Source organism: Perca flavescens, chromosome 1 (genome assembly GCF_004354835.1).
Source record: "Perca flavescens isolate YP-PL-M2 chromosome 1, PFLA_1.0, whole genome shotgun sequence".
Taxonomy (NCBI): Eukaryota; Metazoa; Chordata; class Actinopteri; order Perciformes; family Percidae; genus Perca; species Perca flavescens.
The window spans coordinates 19,270,103-19,293,326 of record NC_041331.1 but is presented as its reverse complement, the minus strand read 5'-3'; the positions used below and the strand labels follow the sequence as shown (position 1 = coordinate 19,293,326).

Sequence of the window (23,224 nt, the reverse complement as noted above, 5' to 3'; positions counted from 1 at the left end):
TTTTTGTTCACTAGCCCTCAGCTTCTGTCTTGTTAACCCGCAACAACAACAATAAATTATAAAAGGCTTGCTTCTTTAGTCAAATTTAACACAAATACTGGATAGGAGGGCTTAATAATATCAGTTTGAAAGAGTATTAAAGGTGCGCTTTTAGCCCTTTTTATATTGCAAGGCTGCAAGCACTCTGATTTTCTAAAGAATTCAACTTTGAATGCTGACTTACTGTACAACAACGAGCACGCATTTAGCTAATACTCTAAACACTGAAGGATACAGACTTTTGTTCAATTTTTGTGTGAATGCATTTTTGTTTGCATTTTGCAAAGTTTGTTAGATCACATTGTTTCATTCAGTGAAACTTTCTTATTTGTATAAATCATTTGAAGGGTGAAAATGTAGATCTAACTTAAAAACACATCTTCATGAATTTAGGAAATACCTTTATTTTATTTTCTTGTTGAGAGTTAGACAAGGAGATCAATACCACACTCCACCCCTCTATACAGTAATCTGAAGCTACAGCCAGCAGCCAGTTAGCATAGATTAGCATAAAGACATAAAGAAACAGGCTGAAAACAGCCAGCTTGGCTCTGTCTGAAGGTAACAAAATCAGCTTACCAGTAGGGGTGGGCGATATATATCGTCTACGATAATATCGTCATTGTTGTGTTAACGATGTGCAAATTGACATTATCGAGTATTTAAATTACTTAGAAAAAAACACTTCAAAACACGCATTGGAATGCAACACATTCACTAATGTTAACAAAGATGGTGGCGCGTGATTGTGCAGCGGCTACTAGCTCTCCTGTCGGTACAGCCACACTGAACTAATCAATATAGGACTACGATACAACACAGCCGTTACGAGAGCCTTCCAGGCGGCTCATAACATCCCGGAGGACATAGCCAGAACGGGCGCTGCGTGGGTTGTTGTCCACATCTAGCACGCCGATCTAGCTACCGGCAGGATGAGAACATAACTCTGGCAAGACCAGAGGCGAAGGACTGCATTTTTGTGCAGAATGAATGGAGTACCAACCGCAGGCTCGTTGTCCAGCACGGCTCACCTGACCTGGAGCCCTGTCGGTAATATACAGGCCATTTTATTTACCACAAAAACATCACACTGCCGTCTACATAGCCCCCGATGCTGACGTTAGCACAAGTTTGGCTCACTGCTAACCATAGTGAACAAACTGCAGCGCGATCACCCAGAGGGGACACATATTATAGCAGGGGACTTTAACAAGGCGTCCTTAAAGTCTGTACTCCCCAGCATTTTCCAGCATGTAGATAGTGCTACTAGAGGGAAGAACCATGCATACTCTAATGGTGTGTTCTTTTTGTCTTGTAATTGCGACTAGTAGCTCGAGTGTGACGTCACATCCGTATCGAAAAACGAGAAACAAACTCAGGGTCCTCTAAGTTCAGACGACTTGACAAGTCGTATAAACAACCTCGGGGGCGTTCTTTTTGCAACTTCCGGTTTGTAACTCCGAAAAATGACTCGTAGATCGACTTCAGTGGACAAAAAGAACGCACCATAACATCAAGAAAGCATACAGAACTGCGCCTCTCCCTCACCTGGGCCAGTCAGATCACATCCAACTATTCCTGATCCCAGCATAAATCCTGGTCAGAAGTAGGGCTGGGACGATTCGTCGTCGTCACTACTTTATAATTAAATAAAAAAATAATTTGCGTTGATGCGTCACTAAATAAAATATATAAATAAAACTTGCATGCAAATTAATTTAATGTAATGCGGAACTAATGTAATGCGGAACTACTGTTAGATACGCGGGTTCTAGGGACACCTATCTGTGGTCCCGCCTTAGCTCTGAAGCTAGCCAAGCTCTCTGCCTACATGCAGTTTTTTGTCAGGTCCTGTGTCATGCCCTCCCGCCTGGTGCCGTCCCCGCCTTGAAAACTTGGGTCCTCGGGTCAGTTCCAGTAGTAGGCTACAGGCAAGGGAGTGGTGGATAAGGACAAGGACTGTGTGTCGTGGTTGTTCAGCAGTTGTTGGGTATGTGAGTGGAAATACATCTAACATGCTAACACATATCCGACGCCCTCACCCAGATGTGCCAATCACTTGAACGAGACAAAAAAACTGTCCAACTTCTCCTCCCTACAGTGCTTAACAAGCCTAGAGATACAAATAATTAAAGTTAAATTAAAGGGAGAAGAACTTGGATGTTAAACAAGAGCTTATTCATTATTTTACCTACTGTTAAAAAAGCAAATACAGGCTACTCTTTTTGCACATGCTCTGTTTACTTTAAGTTTTTATTTTTGTATTCCTCCTGAAAGTGACTTTATTTTGTGGTTGGATTGATAGCCTACATCTGGCTTCAGGTTGCACTACAAATTCATTTTACTTGAACAGTGCAGTGTTAAACAATTTCAATAAATAGAGATTTGAGCATTATTGAAATTAGTTTTGTGTAAATTTTTGATAATTGAGCAATGGGAAAATAATCACTAATTGAAAAATGAATCATTAGATTAATCGAAAAATGAATTGTTAGATTAGTCGACTAATTGAAAAAATAATCCTTTGTTCGTTTGGGACAGCCCTAGTCAGAAGGACTATACAGCCAAGTAGAAGGACTATCAAAACCTGGCCGGACACTGCCCTATCCCAGCTCCAGGACTGCTTCCAATAAGGACATGGTTGTGGGCAATATGTTACAGAACAGAGCCCTTATTATGATTTCATCTTGCTTGTATGCTGCACAATTTACATTACAGCAGAGGTGTACAACTGAATGTTTACTCAGAGTTCAATGTTCCTACACTAGTTTAATTAGTATTAGTATAGTATTAGTATTTTATGTCTTTGAATTGTTTTTACTTGAATACTTACATTTTTAAGAAAATAAATAAGAATTGTTTTCATTCAACATTGTGTCCATTATTATCATTCAGTGTTTCCTTTAGGATTTTTTTTTAACAGTGGGGGCAGGTCTGAATTTATCTAGCAGGTGAAGAACACAAACAACGAAAATCACCAGTTAACTTAATTTAAATTTGCAAGACCAGGCATGAATGAACTGACAACATAAGTTATACGACTTACAGTTCTCCAGGATGTACACACACAATCTCAACTGGCTTATCATCCGGACAGCGTCTCTTTTCCCTTTCTCCCTTTTTCTGCCGAGAGACTGCGCTATTCTCTGACATGCACTCTAACAATGCAGCCCTATTTCTGATACCGTGGGGGGCAGAAATGTTGCCGTGGGGGGCCGCCACAGTCAAATCAACATAGAGGAAACACTGTCATCAGTGATTAAGTAACCCAGACTTTTAAAAACGTCGTCAAAATCGTTATCGTCAAAATCGCAAAAAATATAGAGATTATTTATATTGAGATATTGAGTTATTTTTTTGTCCATATCGCCCACCCCTACTTACCAGCAACTCTGAAGCTCCCTAATTAATTTGTTACAACTGAGGTCATGTCAAACGTTTTTGTTGTTGCCAGAAACGGTGATTTCCTAGCCTGAAATCGCCACACCAAATCTCAAATGCGAGTTTGTCTGGAACCTCTCAGTTCATTTTTTATTTCCAAGGGGCACACAAATGGATAGACCCACAGCCAATCAGAGCAACGAAACATGTGACATAGCGCTGAGCGACGGGCAGCATGCAGAGATGAGCTGTAATGGTGTAGCATCAATATGTTTGTGTTGCCGTTTTTGCGATCATAATTTTAAAGACGTACTTCAACAGAAAGTTCCACATCAGCTGCAGCCTTCTTGGTTGTTGTGTGTCAAAAACGCTTCAACGCTCCTCTTTACTTAGCTAGGTTTGTGCTTGCCATAGTATCCCTGTCGCGAGCCAAAAGCGTGAAGGCTCCGCAAGTTGTCATCGTATCAAATCGGCCCCATATAAGATACGGTTGTGATTCCTGCAGACACGGTGTGATTGGCTAGAAATCTGTCTGAATGGGAGGGGGACCAGACAGTTCTGCTTTTAAGTGTTGTTAAATGCTTCTTGATCAATAAGAACATGCGCTTGTTTGGTTACATTCATGCATGCGTGTCTTTAGAATCAGTTTTAATGGCTGACTAAGTGTGAACATGTACAGGGAATTTAACTCTGTCTAAAAATGTACGTTAGAGTGGGCCTGTTACCTCTGTAACAGCTTTGGGAATTTGGGCTGAGTTGGCTTTGGATTAATGAGGGTGAAGCAAGGTCAGTGTTTACTCAAGCCTTAGTTAACAGCAAAGCTGTTGTAACTATTGATGAGCAAGTACTGAATGATTAGTAGCTTACACACCAAGATCATATACTGCACCCTTTTCTTTCTTATGAGAGCTTTCCTCAAAGTTTGAAGGTTGTATAAATAATTCAGCATCAAGTAAAGTCCTCCGTCTCCCACTCCTCTTTCATTTTTTTCCCCCAAAGTTGAAAGATTTTCCTTTATCAATAATCATAAGACTGGTCCCAGCTGTAACCTACTGCTGGTTAAATGTGTCTACACAAAATGTCTCAAGTAGTGAGGGAAAACAACACTGCTATTTTAGGAGAGAAGGGAAACTGCTGTGTTAGGGGGTTTTGTGTGTTGGAATAAATATCTATGCCAAAAGCTTTATAATTTACTCCTGGGGCTAAACTGCCACAGATGTGGATTGTGTTGGTAGGAGTACAAACGTGCTGTCTTGTGTCGCCCTTCCTCTTCAGAGTAGAAAGGTTTCCTCTGAGATGGCAGCTGAGACGGAATTGACTGCCGGAGTGTTTTTAAAAGATAATCTCGGTTGGAACTGCAGGCATACAGAAGTCATATTGCAGAAGATAATTGCAAATGTAACTGGGCCTATAATACTTGAGTAAGATTAGAATGAGGAGTGCTTTTGACCTTTTCAACTTGAGACCAAAAAAAAGGGTGGGAATAGATAGAGACAGGGTCACAACCTGTTCCATATAGACTCTTTTTTTTGTCTAGTGGACTGTTATTTAGAATGTTATTTTATTTATTTTTTATTTCATGTCCAGGTCCTATTTTATGAGTTTTTTTTCTTTTATGTCTGATGTAGTGTTGACTGTCAACACCTGAACAGGCTGCCCTTATTATATTACACTGCACACAGGTGTGACTACACCTCATAATGGCTCAGGAATAACACATATACTGTACACACACCAATGATTCATGTACTTTATGTTTATGTGAAACGTGCGTGCTGTGCTCCACTTTATTCCGCTGGTGAAAATGTTTGTTCTTAATTTTTTTTGTTTCTTGTTTAAAAAGGAAAGAAAAATTGTTTTTATGTATATTTTTGTGGAAACATTTAAAGAGAAAATCGCATTATAAAGATGTAATTTGCCAATAAAAAAACCCTCGTACTGTTGGGAGCTATATCAAAATTTACCTGTTAGCCACTGTCACCCCTAATTTAAATATATTTAGAACTAGTGTAGATAGGCAAAGTAAAGCTCACAAGGCCACAAGCACCACATCCCTATTACTAAATCCAAAAGTGAAGTATACAGGACAGTGTTTCCCACAGATTAGAAAGCAATTTGTGGCCGGGGGGCGGGGTGTTGTCGGTTTGACGCCCCATTCCAGACTGTCTTTTTCAATCGCGGAAAATACTTTTCAGTACTCATCTGGATTGAAGCAGCAAACATTCAGTGTAAGAGTAAAAAAATGACACAACATTATTTATAATACGTTTATTTGATTCACAGCTGCTACATATAGTGTTTTGACCTTGACAACCCAACTGCATTTTACAGCAAACTTGAGACTAGTTAACTTTCTAAAGCAGGCGCAATCGCTTGTTTGCTAAGAGTCGGGTCGGGACTCCAACATTAATACACTGACAACATTGTATTCAGAATATACAATATTTTTATAGCACTTTTTAATGTGTGATTGTGTAAAGGTGTTCACGAGATACTAACCTTTTGTGAACTTGTGAATTTTGCCAGCCGTCTTCTCCATAGACAGTGTGTTCATGGAGACAGACGCTGAGTGCACGTGGTGATGATCGAGGGGTTGTGTGTGTATGCGTGTGTGTGCGTGAGTGACAGAGAGACGGAGGAGAGCAGGGAAAGGGAATGCAGCTGAATGAATGCTGCATGTTTTAAATAGCATTAAACATATAAATATACTATATGAAACGCACTGTGCGGCGGCAGGTGTTGAATTCTAGCACAAAGATATGGGTTCCTTGACTGAAACACTTGGAATTCAATTAATATGATTTCAAACTGCAGGTCCATTGTTAACTAGGCCACAGTCAAATTGGTGTTATTTTCTTCCATTTAGTGAAAAAAAAAGATCCAGTTTGCTGTAGTATAGAGCCTTAGTTTTGTGTTTCCAATGTGGCAGCTTATTGTAATCTTTACCCGAGGGGATGTTGGTCAACATCATAAAGGTTTATGGGTAATGTTGTCCTTTTTAGTTAGATAAGGATGATTCATTCAATAATAGCCTAATCAGCCCATTAATGAATCAATTACATTCATATGAGTTAATCAAAACAGATTACTATATATTGTTTTGTAATTTGTGGTAAACAGATTATTCTTTATTACTATCTGCTTATTAAGACAAGCCTTCTGAGCCATTTTGTGTATGCAGGATTTAGGTTAGCCCATCATTTGATTTTTTTCATGCATCATAAAATAGGCTAGACTGTAAGATCTCTAGCACCTGTAATGGTATGTGCGTGTGTGTGGACTGTGTAAGTGAAAGAGAAAAACATTTAAATATTTTCTATTTGAGTTGATTCTTAATATGATAATGAAAGGCTAAGGAATATAGTTTAACCATGCTTTGTTGACCATCTCTCAGACTGTTTATCCCATAGAGTTTTCTTTTCATGCCCTTTTAAAAGTAATTTAGTCTCCAACATTAAATGACATCATTACAAAGGAAGAATGTACTCTACAAAAGCAGCTCAAGCAAACCAAAAAGGAATCCACACTGAATAACTATTTAATAGCTGTTACTCTTGCAAATGCAAATGCAGCTATCTTGCTTGTACATAAGATAACTACCTTAGAAATTTGACCAAAGTAGTCATTTGTAGACAGAAGAGAAAATTATATCTATGCTCGCTCGCGCTCTTCCTCAAAAGGAATAATAAAATAGCAGTAACTGCACAGGTTGAAGGAAATCATCTTTCAAAGAGTGTTTCTGTCTCCCGTCTCTTGATGAAAAGAGGCAAGCCCAACCACCTCAGCCCTCCCTCTGCCCTGTGCACCCTTTCTTTTCTACCTTTCCTTTTTTACTTTGCACCTTTCCATGATTTCAGTCACTGTGCGTTTAGAATAACAGGTCAACTCTTTCATTTGCATGCCATTTTCTCACTATATGAAGTGGTTTTGTTGAGACTGAGGATGAAAAAAAAGAAAAGAAAAATAGTGCCACTAAGACGACTTGATTCTTTCCACTGGGCTTCTTAATAGGCACCTCTAATGTCACTGTATGGTCAACCAAAATAATAGGCGATCAATGTGAGTGGTTGCATATTAATTATGAATATTGTGTCTTTGCTGGTGAGCAGTGAATATGCAAGGGAGAGGTCATGCTGTTTATACAATTGAATATAAAAGCCTCCAAAGTGCTACTTAGCCCGATTTAATGACGGGAAAAAATAGCCCTATTCCCTACCAAATGAACTCAAACGCACAAAAAATGAGAAAGAATATGGTTATGTTATAAATTATGGTAAATCATGATTAACACGATGAGACTGTTGATTTGGATTAGAGCTGCCTGAGTCACCAGCTTCATTATGAACCAGCGATTCTTACAGAATGCTCCATTATATTTCTCCAAGAAACACAATATTTCAAAGCAGCGGCAACCTTAACACATGCAGATGTGGGCGACTTTATTCAGCTGAGTTGTATTAGATTTGTGGTACTGAAGTTGAATTCAGTAAAATTAGAGATGGGGAAGAGAGGAGAGACTTGTCATAAGATATATACTTTAAATGACCACTGATCACTAGGGGTGAGACAAATAATTAACATATTATGATACAGTCTCTAGTGATATGTTATCGTTACACTGGCACTAATTCCAGAGCATGTTCTCTTGCGTTACTGAGGTATGTCCTTCTTTTCCTGCAGACAATTTTTCTATCCAGAAAAATAACCTGAAACCTTTTTAATAATGCCAGAAATTGCACATGCTTCAAGTCCATTTAGGGTTTACGCTGCTTTATATCAAACCAACCCAGAGCTTTAAACATCAGTCACATGGAGAGTCAGCTCACTCATTCATTTGACAGTTATGGTTACCTGTCATCCTGTGACAAACATTGTGGTATAGAGGAAAATCAACATAGCTTAAATGCAGGTGACTCACAGTAGCAAATCATTTTGCACAAAACCCTGCGGCAAGGGCTTTTTCATCTTCTGTTGTGGTCTGACCAGCGAAGAGCATATGAAGTCATTCAAGACTGCAACTGGGCTTTATACCTCATAGATACCAAGCAACAGGACATGATATTCAGTTAATCAGGGCTGTAACTTCACACAAAACTCACAGTTATATATGCAGCATTGTTTTGGGGTCAGGGTAAAATTCCTTTAAATTTTTTTTTGGGTTTTAAAAACCACAACACTAAACATTGGCCCATGGTCCATAAATACTGCTGTCGAAATTTAAAATAAATGGATAGATCGCCAGCTGAAACTAGCAGAACTAAAATAGTCCAGTAAAAGCTATGTGGTTCAGATGGTTAAGCCAACAAACAAGGTGAATACTCCCTTACTAGTGTTTCTTTACACTGCAAAAAGAAACTTTTTTTTTGCCTTTTTCGTAACTTCGTCCAGAGGTTTACTGAGCATGCATGCTCGATGTCAGCTGTGCCTCATGCCATTCATGCAGCTGCACTTGTTCACCCTCGGGAGATGCCGGTTTAACTACTATTTTTGTACCTTTGTGCACAAAACTCACGAGGCTCCTTTGGCACACAGACAGGTTGCATCATTTGTACCTGTTTTAACACATCTTTCTTTGCAGGATAATTTGCAAATAGTGTACAAATTCTGTGGTACAGATGCAAATGATCAAAAATCAGCCACATATATTTACACTCTAAATAAATGGCTTTTTTTTAAATGGCTTTTTTCTTAGCATTTTTGGTGAAGTAAACAAAATTTAATCAAAATGACTACAAGCGATGTTATTTTTTCCCACAGAGAAACCACTTCCTCCTACCATGAATATGGATAAGGCATTCTAAAATACTATGATTACATACACAATATCCAAACAATCGTATGTCACATTGAAATCCAAATGCCTCATAATATGTGTGAGATATCTTTCAAAGTCTGCTTTATGATTAAGCCCCGTCCAAAATCATTAGCAATGTGTCCATCTGTACTGATGGTTGAAATCTCCATTTACCGGCACCAGCGGCACTTCCTTACTTCTCAGAAATTCATTTGGACCTGACCTCTTGTAAGTTATTTGGAAGATAGTGGAAGATATTTAGCAGGCAGTAGACTGCGATGGCTTTAAGTTCACTTAAGCCCATTGATTGATTGCTCTGTTATCTCCAGGAAGATGTATAGGACCAGCTAATTAGATTTGATCACTTACAATTGCTCCTCAGCCACTAGGTAATCAATGCAGTCTAATTATTGTCTAGATCTCCGCCCCTTTTTCCTTACTTCCTTTATCATCCCCTCACTTTGCTCACCTTTTTCTTTTTTTATTTCCTGCTTTTGCTGCATTCCCCTTTACCAGTGTTTTTCTTTCCTTTAATGCTCATATTATGCTCATTTTCAGGTTCATAATTGTATTTAGAGGTTATATCAGAATAGGTTTATGTGGTTTAATTTTCAAAAAACACCATATTTTTGTTGTAGTTCCTCTTTTCACCCTGTGTGTTGAGCTCTCTGTTTTAGCTACAGAGTGAGACATCTCACTTCTGTTCCATCTTTGTTGGGAGTCGCACATGCGCAGTACCTAGGTAAGGACTACTACCCAGTCTGAAGCAGAGTATGAGGGCGTGCCACGCTAGTAGCTAGGCGAGCATTATACCGTGTTACAAAGTGACTCACGTTCGTCACGGAAGTAAAGGCTGGACTACAACAGAGCTGTTTGGAGCAGTTGGTGAACAGTGTTTTCTGTTGGAGAGGGTAAGTCCCTTTGGGGTGGACTTTGCGCTTTTTCACTTGGTAAACCTATAACGTGCACAAAAAAGATATATAACACAATAATGGAAAGGGAAAAAGCCAAAAAGCATAATATGAGCACTTTAAGCTTAATTCCCCTCTGTTTTATCCTTAACCCACCCATCCTTCCCATTTGGCTGTTGCTGCGTTACTTTGACAGTTTTCCAAGAGTAGTAGTTCCAAAAGTAGAGTTCCCTCGGTGGTAACGTAGCATGCACACTTACACCCCAGAGACATAGTTTATCAAATTTAAAAACTGCGATCCAGATCTTTTTGGACTACTGACAAGGTTATGCTGGATTTGGAACCACTCACACCTTCTGACATAAATAAACACACACTCACACGCATACACACAGAGTGAGTATGTCTGTTTTGGAAGTCAGTAAAGGACAAATGCATGTATCATACCTAGCAGGGTAGGTAGAGGGAGGGGGTGTACTCTTGTTCCTGTAAATAAAAGAGAGCTGTCTCATGATGTGTGAAAGAGAAGCTGCAATTTGTCCTCTTTCACCACCCCTATCTAAGATATAAAACTCACATGTACACACACGTAGACAGATACACACCCCATAGAAATGAACAGTGCCCCAAAATGCACCAACAAGGCCTGAGAGTAGAATAGCACTCCAATATGCTCGTCCCATTTGTCTCAATCGGCCCGCTGTCTGCTCGGTCAGTCTTAGGGTCTCAATGGGAATACAGAATAGAGTGCAGCTTTTTACACTTGCTCAGCCTCACTGTACTCAGTATCTCTCTGACCTTTGTGGCCTTGCTGCATGGACTTGATACAACATATCATTCAGTACAATTCAACAACAGGCTTTTGCTATTCTCATCCACACTACCAATGAAACTCACCTCTCCAGATTTCTAGTGCATTGACCCAGAACCGCTGGATTGATCCTGCGTTGAACATGTTTTGTGCTTCTCTGAACCTTTTGTATGAGGTCAAAGTCTCATATTTTAGGTCCATAAGCAAGTCAGGGTTTGAAACCTAAAGGCCAACTATACAGATGCTGCAGTTTCGGTCCATTCAATTAATTTCATTTCAAGAAGTCCCACAAGGCAATATTAGGAGGCAAGAAGTGCAAGCATGCAACATGAAATACTCAATGATACTTGCAATGCTAAATTAATTTATGTACTGTATAATTCAGTGTCTAATAATGATAATACAACTACTGGACATCTAGCCAGTATGTGTCATTCCCCCCTCAACTTATCTTGTATTCATTGTGGGCTCTGACTGGCTAAGTACAAAGCAGCCCATACTGGCCATTATCGATCCATTAATTGGAAAGCGGCCCATTGTAGTGAAAGGGCTGGGCAGTTATAGACAGACAGGAAGAGATGGAGGCTTAAGATCAGCCTGGACTCTAATTGGCAGGAAAGAGGTTTCTATGAAGTGGCGTAATGTGCTTTTTATTGGCTTGTAGGGGGCATAGGCGGTAGATGGATGTAGATCACATGCGACATGTTTTTGGCTTGTTTTTTTCTTTTCGGTAAGAAATAACTACCGTTGTGAATACCATGCGATGGGATTTAGTGGTGTATTTCCATTTAAGACGGGAAGAAGGGTTGGGCATCATTTGGATTTTAACGATTCTGATTCCAATTCCGATTCTTCATTTCGATTCCGGTTCTTATCAATTCTTGATTCCGATTCTTTCAGGGGTGGAGTTGAAACGGGTCACATGCCTATTTTCACAAATAAGAGGAAAGTTTTATTTTGATTCAATGGTGGTTTGCAGTTTAACAGGGCTTTTTCAACGTAAATTAAAGCCACACTAGAGCGCCGCTTTCTGTGCTCCAAGGCTGCAACAAAACAAGTGCCTGGCTGCTATGGAAACCAAAACTTGTGCATATTAAATTGGGAAACAATGATCGAATTTGAAACCAAATCCTCTAAACGATTCCAATAAAGAAACGATTCTACTGGAATTGTAATTTTTTAAACGATTCCAAGTAGGAATCGGTTCTCGATGCCCAACCCTGTTTAAGACACAATCAAAGTAGAGTAGACCATTGCCGTCAATGCTAAACACTACAGTGGGTAAACTTTTTAAGACTATTATATATATGTAATATACAAAAATGTTCAATGCAGAAGGACATCATTATGATATTTGCTCTATGTGCACAGATGTGGAAAGTAAATTAAATATTATAACATCCTTTAATCCTGATCAGATTCAGTGCCAACAGAGCTGAGTTGATTGAAAAGTATGTCCAAGGACGAGTCCCTGGTCATAAAAGTACAGAAGGGGAACATCAATATAAAGACTTCCATCACCCCTTTTTGAGAAACTCAGAGGCTGTTATCATTTCAATGCCAAATGATTTCAAACATTTATTCTTCTCTTACTCTGTGGTCAGATTCTAGCCTTTGATATATTCTGTGGGTGTTTTCTTTTAATCTTGGTGAAGGCTGAGGTAGAATAGTGTGTTTAGGTAGAGATAAAGGTGTTGGCAAAAGCATGGAAGGTCAAAGTACTGAGGTGGCCTGTCTGACCTTCACACACCGTTTTTTTCATACTGAGCCACCGCAGAGCACAGATGACATTGAAATACTCTATCGACTGTGAGTCAAGCTGTGCATGTGAAAAAGCCTGGCACACAGAGACATTACTCACTAAACATGACATTTTACTGCTATCAATTCAGGACAGAGAGTTGTGCACTACATAGGGTAATTATTTGTGTTACTGTGATGAATACACCTCCAACAGTATGAAAGCTATTTTTCTTAGGGCCATTTGTTTCCACCCTCCCTACCTCTACCCAACAGGGAGTTTGAAATATCCCTGTAATAATTTAAACAACATATAAACACATTAGTTTCTTTCTATCTGTGTGTTCTCTGTGCCTTACAGCGAGTCTATACACCTGATTTCTTATACATTAGTTATTTCCATCATTAGGAAGGTTGACAGGCACTTTTGCAAATGCCAGAAAGAAACTGGGATCTTTTGTGACCTTTTAGATCACTTGACATGATTAAAAACCTTCATATAACGTACTTTGATATAATTAACAAGAAAGAGAGAGACAGTACTTTCCAGTGCCAATGTGATTGATCCAGTCTGTAATGCACTGCTGCATACAGTGCTGAGGATTGAAGAGTGTTTGTGCAGTTTATGCAGTATAGGCTTTGTACCAGCATTCTATTATACTGCTGTATTTTATCATATATGACATACTGTTTCTTTGTGTGACTGTATATATAAGACTTTACTGCGTTAGTGTGTCTTTGTGTGACTGTATACAGTATGTAAGACTGTACTGCATTAGTGTGTGTTGAGTGTAAACGTGCACAAGCATGTACAGTATGAGTTTTTCTATCGATCCACATAGCATGAAGCCCCATATATATATATAGTCCAAGTCAAGTCTCAAGTCTTTGAGATAGAGTCCAAGTCATGTCCCAAGTCTCTGAGCTAGAGTCCAAATCATGTTCCAAGTCTCTTGTGGTTATAATGAGTGTTCTATCTATCTATCGATCCACATAGCATGAAGCCCCATATGTATATATATATATATATATATATAGTCCAAGTCAAGTCTCAAGTCTTTGAGATAGAGTCCAAGTCATGTCCCAAGTCTCTGAGCTAGAGTCCAAATCATGTTCCAAGTCTCTTGTGGTTATAATGAGTGTTGTATCACCTGCTACGTTCCATCCAGCCTGCTTAGAATGCTACATAGCTATATATAAGCTATATATAAGGAATTCAAAGCATTGCAGCTAGCGGGACATAAATGATTACGTAAACTTACTACCACAAGTTTGGCAAACAAACGCTCATTCATCTTTTCATAACATCTAGCAAAAGACAGTCAGAGTTAACCTGCCGTAGGTCATGGCTAAAGCAAGAAGCAAGCTAACGTTAGGTGGCCATTGCTGAACTAATCATGTCTGCTAACCTATCAGGGTGCGTTTTTCAGGTGCCTGATAAAATGAGATGTGGTTGAGCCAGAATTTTTTATCTTGATAGCACATATTTTGCATTCAGCTCTTCTTTTGTTTTTAAAGCCAAAGCTTCTGATGAAGGCACAGCAGCTGCCTGTGTGGTCGACATGTTCAATATCCTCTCTCACGTGTGGTTACGTATTCTGTATTACTTAGGTAGGTTATAGGTTACGCAGGGAGAGGAATAACATTCAGCTCATCTGACGTTTCCTAAAAATAAAGATTGTTCACGAGTCCCACACCTCGAGTCAGAGTTAAGTCTGAAGTCTTTTGAGGACAAGTCTGAAGTCACTGTGTGTGAAACTTAAGTGTGACTCGAGCCCGAGTCTCAAACTCGAGTCCCCATCTCTGGATCAACACATACAAGCCCCAGCTCCTCACAAACACTTTTTTCAGTTTCTCGAGAAAAACAAAGTGTTGAGGTTTAGAAAGTCAGTGGTTTCTCACAGAAATATTGTGAAAGGAACTACCAAATTTCATTTATATCCTGTACAAATAGTGCTGTAATTTGGTTATGAGATGTTTAGCTGACACGTTTTCTATGCTCATCAAGACCTAGCAGTTATTGATCATATTGTCCTAGCAGTTATTGATTATGTCTGCCAGATTTGATGTTCAGCTCTGCGGTTTACTCTCGAAAGGCTAATTAGCCTGCTTTATGTGATTAATGAAATGCTCAAACCTAAACAATATAGAGCCAACATCCCCAGCATTTTATTTGCCCCTACTCTGTCCTCTACCTCATATTTTTCTGCATAATTTATCATACAGTATGTCACTGGGAGATCTTGTTTCAAAGCTCACACTCATTCCTGTAGAGCCCACTACATACTTTTTTTTTCTCTTTCTCTCTTCTCCACAGACGGACAATTTCCCCACTGAGCCTAATTATATGGGAAGCAGACAACAGTTTGTTCAAAGGTAAGAGTTGGGATCTATACCAGTCACTACATCAGACCTTTTGTTTTCTTTTCTCCAATAGCCGCAACACAGTACTACAGCAACAGTAACTAAGCTGACAATTAATTGTACAGTGTCATAGCAGGGGGAGGAAGGCCATGCACATTTAATTAGGTTTAAAAAATGGTCACAGTCAACAGTATTCTCTATAATACATCAAATATAATCACACACAAGATGGTCTGTTTTATTGTTTTATCTTTAGTTTCCTTTAGCAGACACTACTGCTGGTACAGTATTTTTTTAGAAGCATTTTATTACATCCTAAATCCTGTTATTATATTTTCGTTTGTTTTACTTAAGCATTCAGGATTGCTCATCAATGTTTTATGCTCGCTTTAAACTTCCTATGAGGGTTAAAAGAAAAGCCTTGACTAATTCTAATCCAAACACTGTGTACTAACACTCTTTTCTTTTTTTTGTTCATGTGTCTAGTAGTTCAACATTCAAAGACCCAGAGCGAGCCAGCCTCAGAGACAGTGGTCATGGTGACAGTGACCAGGCTGACAGTGACCAGGACACCAACAAAGGCTCCTGCTGCGATATGTCTGCAAAAGAAGCCCTAAAGTTGAAGGCTACAGGCGTGAAACCACCGCCTTTGGAGCAAGGTAAGCCCTCACTGGCAAATTTGACTGCATGAGAAATGAAAGATGCTGCTCAAGCCAGACACACTTGAACCAAATGACTATCAATCTGGGATCTGGGTTATTTGTATTAACAATTGAGCTACTGACTTGCCTGAACGCTCACAATCTGAATTTATACTTGGCTACTTTATTCTTTCCTACTTTGTTCTCTGCACTTTTCTCATTTAGTGTGTGTGTGTGTGTGTGTGTGTGTGTGTGTGTGTGTGTGTGTGTGTGTGTGTGTGTGTGTGTGTGTGTGTGTGTGTGGTGTCTGTCTGTCTGTCTATTTGTGTCTGTGTGTCTATTTGTGTATTTGAGGGTGTGAGTGTGCATTCTATACACGTCCTCAGTTTATCAAAGCAGACAAGCCCATTATGTTTTTATAAGCCCAACTACTTCAGCCTCTCCATTTAGTCCCCCTTCCCTGAGCACCCATCTCTGAAACTTTGATAATGGAACATGGAAAATGACTTAGTGAGCTGCAGAAGATGTAGCTTCGTAGCGTGGTGATTAAATATGAATAATTGTTCTAAGCGCTGTGGGTCGGGCAGATTACACATGACATGTGTAGAACAATAACTCCCCAGATATGAGTTGTTGCAGCTGTCCCCACCCCAGCCACCTCACATGATAAGTGCAGGGTCAGGGGAGGCAAGAAAGCCAACATTATACATGAGGTATAGAAAGAAGTAATGGGACAGGAGGTGGTATGGTACATTTTTCACTGCAGCTTCATCCACTCATGTACCTCAGTGTGGGCCATTACCTGCTTGGCAAAACAGAAATTCTCACAGAAATACAAATTCACTGAAGTCTCGACACCAAGAAGTATGTATCTCACTGAATGGATCCAGAAGTACAATGTGGCATACTGAACATGGATTTTGTGTAATGGTGCTATTAATCCAGGGAACAGAAGGGCTGTTTTACTCTTTGCGGAAGGACAATGACAATTTGTGCACAAACACTCTGTGCTGCAATATGCATGTCTGACTAGATAGCATTTCCTCTCCCCCTTTCTATTGGTTTTTAAAATGAAAAAAAGCCACACACGTTGGCAAGAAAAATTGGCCAATTAAACAACTCCATATGTTTCTCATTTTGAAAATGTTCCTATTTAATTGTCCATGAGGGACTAAAAGTATCACACTTATACACACAAAATGAAACACATGACAACCGGAGATTTGTGTTGGGTAGTAGTCAGTCAGTAAAAACTGTCCCAATACAACATTATTGGTGGATGGGTACTTCTATTGCAGTGCCAACCACAACCTGTCCATCCACCTTTATGTTGTCTGTGTCTTCGATCAGTATCGTTTTGATGGTCTTGAACAAGACATTGTCGCACCCATACACAGCCCGGTGGTGCTGGAAATTCAGGCTGCAACCTGCCTTTGCCTGTTTCTCACACTCTGCTGTATTTTTATCTCTGCTCCACGACTTTTGTTCAACTTCTACACCTCTCCTTGTTTGAGGAAATCAATTGATGTGAGATTAGACAGTTAACTGGCTGAAGCTGGCTGTGAGTAGCCAATGACATGCAGGCTTAGCTAAGCTGTGGGGGAGGGCAGGGGCAGAGGCCAAAGCATGGTGCAAGAGCAGTGAAGATTGAGGGGTGGTGAACATCGCTCTGACAGTGTTTCGAGTTCATCTTCATTAAGTTGCAAAGAAACCAGTTGAATGTTTCAAAGCAGCAAATTATGCCTCACTTTGAGTGAATATTTACACGAGAAACAATATTATGGTGTGATCTTCTGCCTCTCAAATTACAATTTCATCTGCTTCGAAAGGTCTGTTTGTATGTTTTATGTCCTGCTGTTAAAGATAACTCGCAAGTTGGTCACCTTGTGCCTGGTGAGCTCAAGACTAGTCCCATCTGCTACTTTGTCTTCAACAAAACAGCTCATGTACAGGTAATTTATTATAGTAATTTCATGGCTAATTAATGAGGCTTAGTAAAAGAAAAAAAGAGAACCGGGGAAACTGAATCATGAGCTATTAAAGGAAATATGCTGTATTGTGCTGCTCTGCTTTCATATACTGACATTTGTGGTTTTAATAAAGCTCCCTGCGTGCACACGCATGAACTGTACACATAAAAGCACACAGGTATGTATGTTATCAGATCGGGGAAAAAAAGGAAACGGGAGCTTGTCATTGGTGACTGTCCCTGGGTTTGTTTTTTTCTGCAGGCTAATTTTCTTCACATCTCAGCACTTAGCATCTACTTCATAGGTCTCTCTCTGTTCCACCCTTCCCATCCTCCTTTATCCCATCCTAAGTCCTCTGTTGCTCTCCGAGCATAGCCCTCCCAATTACTCTCTGTAGCTCTCTCTGCTTGTCTGCCAGAACTCTGCGGCCTCATTCACTGGCTCAGTATAACAGAACTACAAGTGCACAAAGCATGTAGTTCAAGTCCCAATCAATCCCTTAACCGGTTCTAGTTCTTAGCCCTTATGGTCACTAGCTTACAGTGTACACACAATTGTGAACCTTTCTCATTTTTTTTGTTTTTGACTTTGCCATCCCTTTTGGGCCTTTTTCTTTCTTACTTCTATTTATTTCTCAATTATTTCTCTATCCCTCCATTTCTCTATTTACTGTATGCTCTCCTGTGGTAATTGGCATCGGTAGAACAAACATACAACTCCCCCGTTTCCAGAGATGGGAAGTGACGAAGTACAAATACTTTGTTACTGTACTCAAGTAGATTTTTCAGATATTTTTACTTTACTATTTATTTTTGTGCCGACTTTTTACTTTTACTCCCTACGTTTTTAACACGAATATCGGTACTTTCTATTCCTTACATTTTACAAAATTGGCTTGTTACTTTAGTTTCAAAAAATGTCAGTGGAGTTCCCGTTATTATTTTTTGCGTCATCAATGCCGAATTCAATCTAAATGGATGGGAATATACGTTGCACTTGACGCACCGCTACAAGACGACTTGACGGATTCGGCGGCGTTCATTCGTGGCAAATCATTGCGGCTTGATGGCGGTAACATTAGCACATAGTAGTATGGACGGCGACATGATTGAAAATGAAGAAAACTGAGATCCCAGAGATTCGGCAGACAAGCAGCAAGACGTTCCCAATCATCCTTGGTCTTATCTGAGAGAGATGTTTGAGATAGGAGGCATCACGAATGACTCCTGGCGAATTTGCTGCAAATTGTGCCAACCGAAACACCACAAATTGCTGGCTTTCAAGAATTCACCATCAAATTTAAAAAAAAACACATAGAGGTAAATGCATCTTTTTGTTGTTATCAAAAGCTATTTGTTGTTTGTTTCAGTAACTTTAAGTTTACGTTAATGGTCAGTTACATTTGTTCTCCTGGAATCTTATTAACCTGGAGTCCCAGTCTCTGTCACAATAATCATATATGTGATGTTTTAGGCCTATTGGCAGACATCCATTTAAAATGTAGACAATGGCATATAAAGAGCCTTTTTTCCATGTCCACTGAAGTTTCTCAGCTTGCACTCTAGTAACATTTGTGTGGTCCAGGTAGCTTTGCATAAAAAATGGTTGTCATTCGCAAAGCTACTTTTACTTTTATACTTTAAGTAAATTTCCAAGCCTGTACTTTCTTACCTTTTACTTGAGTATAGAAGTTAAATCAGTACTTCTACTTTTACTAGAGTATTTTTTAACACAAGTATCTGTACTTCTACTTGACTACGGGAAGTGAGTACTTTTGCCATCTATGCCCATTTCAATGCGTAATTCATCTTCTCTGATGTTCAGTATGTGTTCCTTCCAGACAACATGATCTGGACATCTTTGCACTAGGGATCAGTCTCAAATTGATTAATTAGCCCGGCAAAATTGGTAGCAACATATTAATTAAGCTTAAGCATATCAAATGCATTTTTTGCCAGTTTTAAACGGCGATTAATTGATGCTCCAATGCGCCTGCAGCAGACGTTGATATGGGCTTCTCTGGCTCCGGCGGAGTGGCTGGCAGCACATTGCTCGCCTCTGTGGAGATGACTGCTATAGTCGCAATCATGAACAGACAGGCGGCAGTGGTGTAGGGAGATGTTACCCGCTGATAGGGCTGTCCGAGAAAATTGAGAGAGAGGGATGATGGAAGAGGAGGAGGAAGAGCATGGAGGGACACTGTTTGACAGGGATACTGTATGACTGTACCAGCTGACCTGTCCTCATTAACTGTGATTGGAGTGTGATAAGCAAGCCGCCTGCCTTGTTTTAAAAGGGAGGCCTGAGTGGGAAAGAGGAGGGAGGAGGTGGGAGGAGAATGTGATATTACAAGCACAGTGTGGATACAGTGAAGATGGCATGAGATGTGTTCCTATGGCAGCGCAATAGAAGGCAATGAAATGGACTTTTCCCCTATATTTGTGGCAGAGTGAAAGACAGCCCCTCCCCCACATCAACCCTCAGCTTGTGAATAGCTTAAATAAGGGAAGTGAAATGCTTTGTCAATTGCTCTCACACACGCAAACTCTTGGCACATAAACTCTACACCCAAACAATGATGTACATGCACACAGAGACTTATATACTGTACACAAATAATAGATGATGTTGTATATTTAATTGTTTTTCACCAAACCCTATGAAACTTGTATTCTCTTAATTAATTAATGGCCCAATGATATCCGTGAGCAACTTATACTTATAAACTTGGATGCATGCATGTACAGTTTTTTGTGGAGGATATCTTAAAATGTAAATGACATTGGTAAGTTAATGTGTCATTGACTTTGTTGCACAATATGGACCTTTATGTCTTTAATGCGGCCCTTGCAGACTCATAACTCCTTTTCATAAAATTTCAAAAGCCTAAAAATAACTGAAGTCCTAGTCTCTATATGAATCTTTCAGTTAAAGCTGTAAATAGTATGTAATAGGATTCCGCCAGTGCAGGTTTTTTTGGTTAATCCTTCATTGGCATTTCTTTCTGCAGCCTATATGTTGACATTTTAGCTATTAGGTATTGTACAATGCTGTCATTCTTAATCCCACAAGAACGTGTCATGCCAAATATGGAAGTCCCGTTGACATAACAATATCACAGTATATCTTACTGTAAGTTTTTCATATGAATATGCCTCTGGGAACAACCAGCACCCATGAGAGCCCAGTTCCTTTTAGATATAAGGCTGCTTTCCCCACTATTATTATTCTCATCATTAGCATTTTTCAATTATATATATATAGCAGCCAAAACAATGAGCACGACATATTTTTTAAATAGCAATTTCATGTAATTTATTTTACATCATTGTTGTCATAGTGTCAATTCCAAGCAAGAAGAGGGCTTGTCTTTACATTTATTTCTCTGTAAAATCATGAGAAAATAAAATATTTATGTTGTTTTGTTTAATAATAGGTTTCTCTACAAGTCCACACTGAGACCAAGCAAACTAAATATTCAGACTTTAATCTATCTTAAATATTTACCCATCTTCCCTGATGTCCCTGGCGGTCTTAATCTTAAGACTCTAGCATTACTGTACGTTTCCAAAGGGTTTTAAGTCCCCATAATCACAGTCTTTATTTTTTTCTTTTTATTCACAGCAATTAATTTTAAATCATGAGGGAACCTTTGATGAAAAAAAATGCAATTCCAAGATTAATTGACTGGTCAGAAGTCAGATCAGATGCCCTTTTCACACTTGCAGCCATGGCAACCGCTATCCTGCTCACTTTGGCCTTCAATAAACCTTTATCTGACTGTTGGAAAAGGGCAATCTATTTGACATCCTTCATATTTCATGGACAGATAAATGCAGACACATTTTTATAGGGTGGGTAGATATGTATTACTCTTATAATTCTAAATTTGTATTCAAAATGTATCACGATCAGCCTTTTATGAGTTCAATGTTTACATGCATGACATTTTTGTCACAAAAAGTGCATTTAGGCCAGTCAAGTAAATATATTTTACACTTCTGTTTGCAATTGATAATGCATGTATATGTCATTTGGTGTTATTTGTATTTATAATGTAATTTATAATATAAAGTGCATTGTTATGGCTGACCTAGTGTACCTTTTTTATAGGCAAAACTGAGACAAGACAATTTAGTTTATTATTAGTCCATGTAATATATTCATATTTAAGTGACTCAGACAGTTTAAGTTGTTTCAGAGCGTTCTAAAAATGTTTGAAACATCTGTTAAAACAGTGATGGCTGTTGCAATTCTGACTGATGGTTTATTACAGTCCAATGGATAAACTTATATCTTTTGTTGTTTTAAAAATATATTTTTTTTGTGGGTTTCCTTTTAAGGGGTAAATTATTGTATAGTTTATCATGTACAGTTTTTAGTTGAAGTACGAAAAGGACAGAGACAGGCAGAGAGAAAAAAGAGAGAAACGCACAGTTCAGAAACAATTGAACCTCAAAAACAAATAAACAAAGCGACACAAAATCTGTCTCCTGAAAGACGGGCTGCTTGAAATCTCACTACAGTTTTCCATTGGGCATCAGATCCAAAGTGGACATGTGATGGAGACATGGCCAGCTATTTGACTTTTAGACATTTATTTATCAGACAAGGTTTCATTTACGGGATAGTTCAGGTGCTGCCGGAGGTTCCGCCGGATGTCCCTTGTTTTCGGCTGGATGTCCCTCACCTTCAGCTTTCTTTTTGTTGGCATTCTAAACTCTGGTAGATTTGGGAAACATCTTCCAAGCTAGAACCGAAAATCTAATTATATTTATCTTTTTTTTTTATTCCAATCTTTCTTTACCATTAATTGATTATTCTTAGCTGTGAGATTTGTATGTATGCGTGTTATTATGATGTATGTTATTCATTTTTTCATGCATACGGCCTGTTGGCCGTGTTATCAAGAGGCTATGTTGCCCTATTGCATAAATAACTTTCAGTCCTTAGTAAATGTATATATGACTGGTGTCACAAACAAATATGACACAATCATTTCTCATTGATGTATTTTCTCCATAAATAAGTAGAGCAAGAACTTAGTTTTTCAAAGTTAAAAGCAGAGGCTATTCTATTTATTATATAACCCCCCTATTAGCAAGTTAGTGGGATAAACTAACGTCTCCCTCAGGGAGTATTCTCCAGTGCAGAGAGGGCATTGTTAATGTTTCTTCACACGATGTTGAAGTAATTGTTCTGCAGGTTAATGCACGAACATCTGCCGAGAAAGAGGCTTCATTTGAGAGCATTGTAATTAGTTGGTTTACAAACATTACTCCAAACAGGTAGCATATGGAGAAGCCAGGGTTTCATGTGATGCTAACACATCTGTCTGTTTAAACATGATTAATTAAGGCCATCAGAGTGTGTTTACAACCATTGTTCCAGTGGAGACATGTACGTGCATCATTCCAGTGAACTCGCTCACAGCAGCGTGTCAGGACTTAATGTGTTACAGAGGTCCTCTTTGCCACCCTCCTCATTATTAAAATAAATTTGATATTTGTTGGCTTCTCTTCATGAAGTGTCTGTCGTGTTTTAATATCAAACCTTAAATAAATGATATAAAA

General features: G+C 39.1%; 1 protein-coding gene across 1 annotated transcript in view; it reads left to right on the top strand.

Annotated features, from left to right (window-relative positions):
* The window catches only part of LOC114555152 (protocadherin-17), a 61,379-nt gene that overhangs the window by 12,711 nt on the left and 25,444 nt on the right, over nucleotides 1-23,224 (top strand). Inside the window, exons 3-4 of the mRNA XM_028577332.1 lie at nucleotides 14,994-15,052; nucleotides 15,527-15,699. Coding sequence (XP_028433133.1) covers nucleotides 14,994-15,052; nucleotides 15,527-15,699 — 232 coding nt within the window. The remainder of the gene's footprint in view (nucleotides 1-14,993; nucleotides 15,053-15,526; nucleotides 15,700-23,224) is intronic.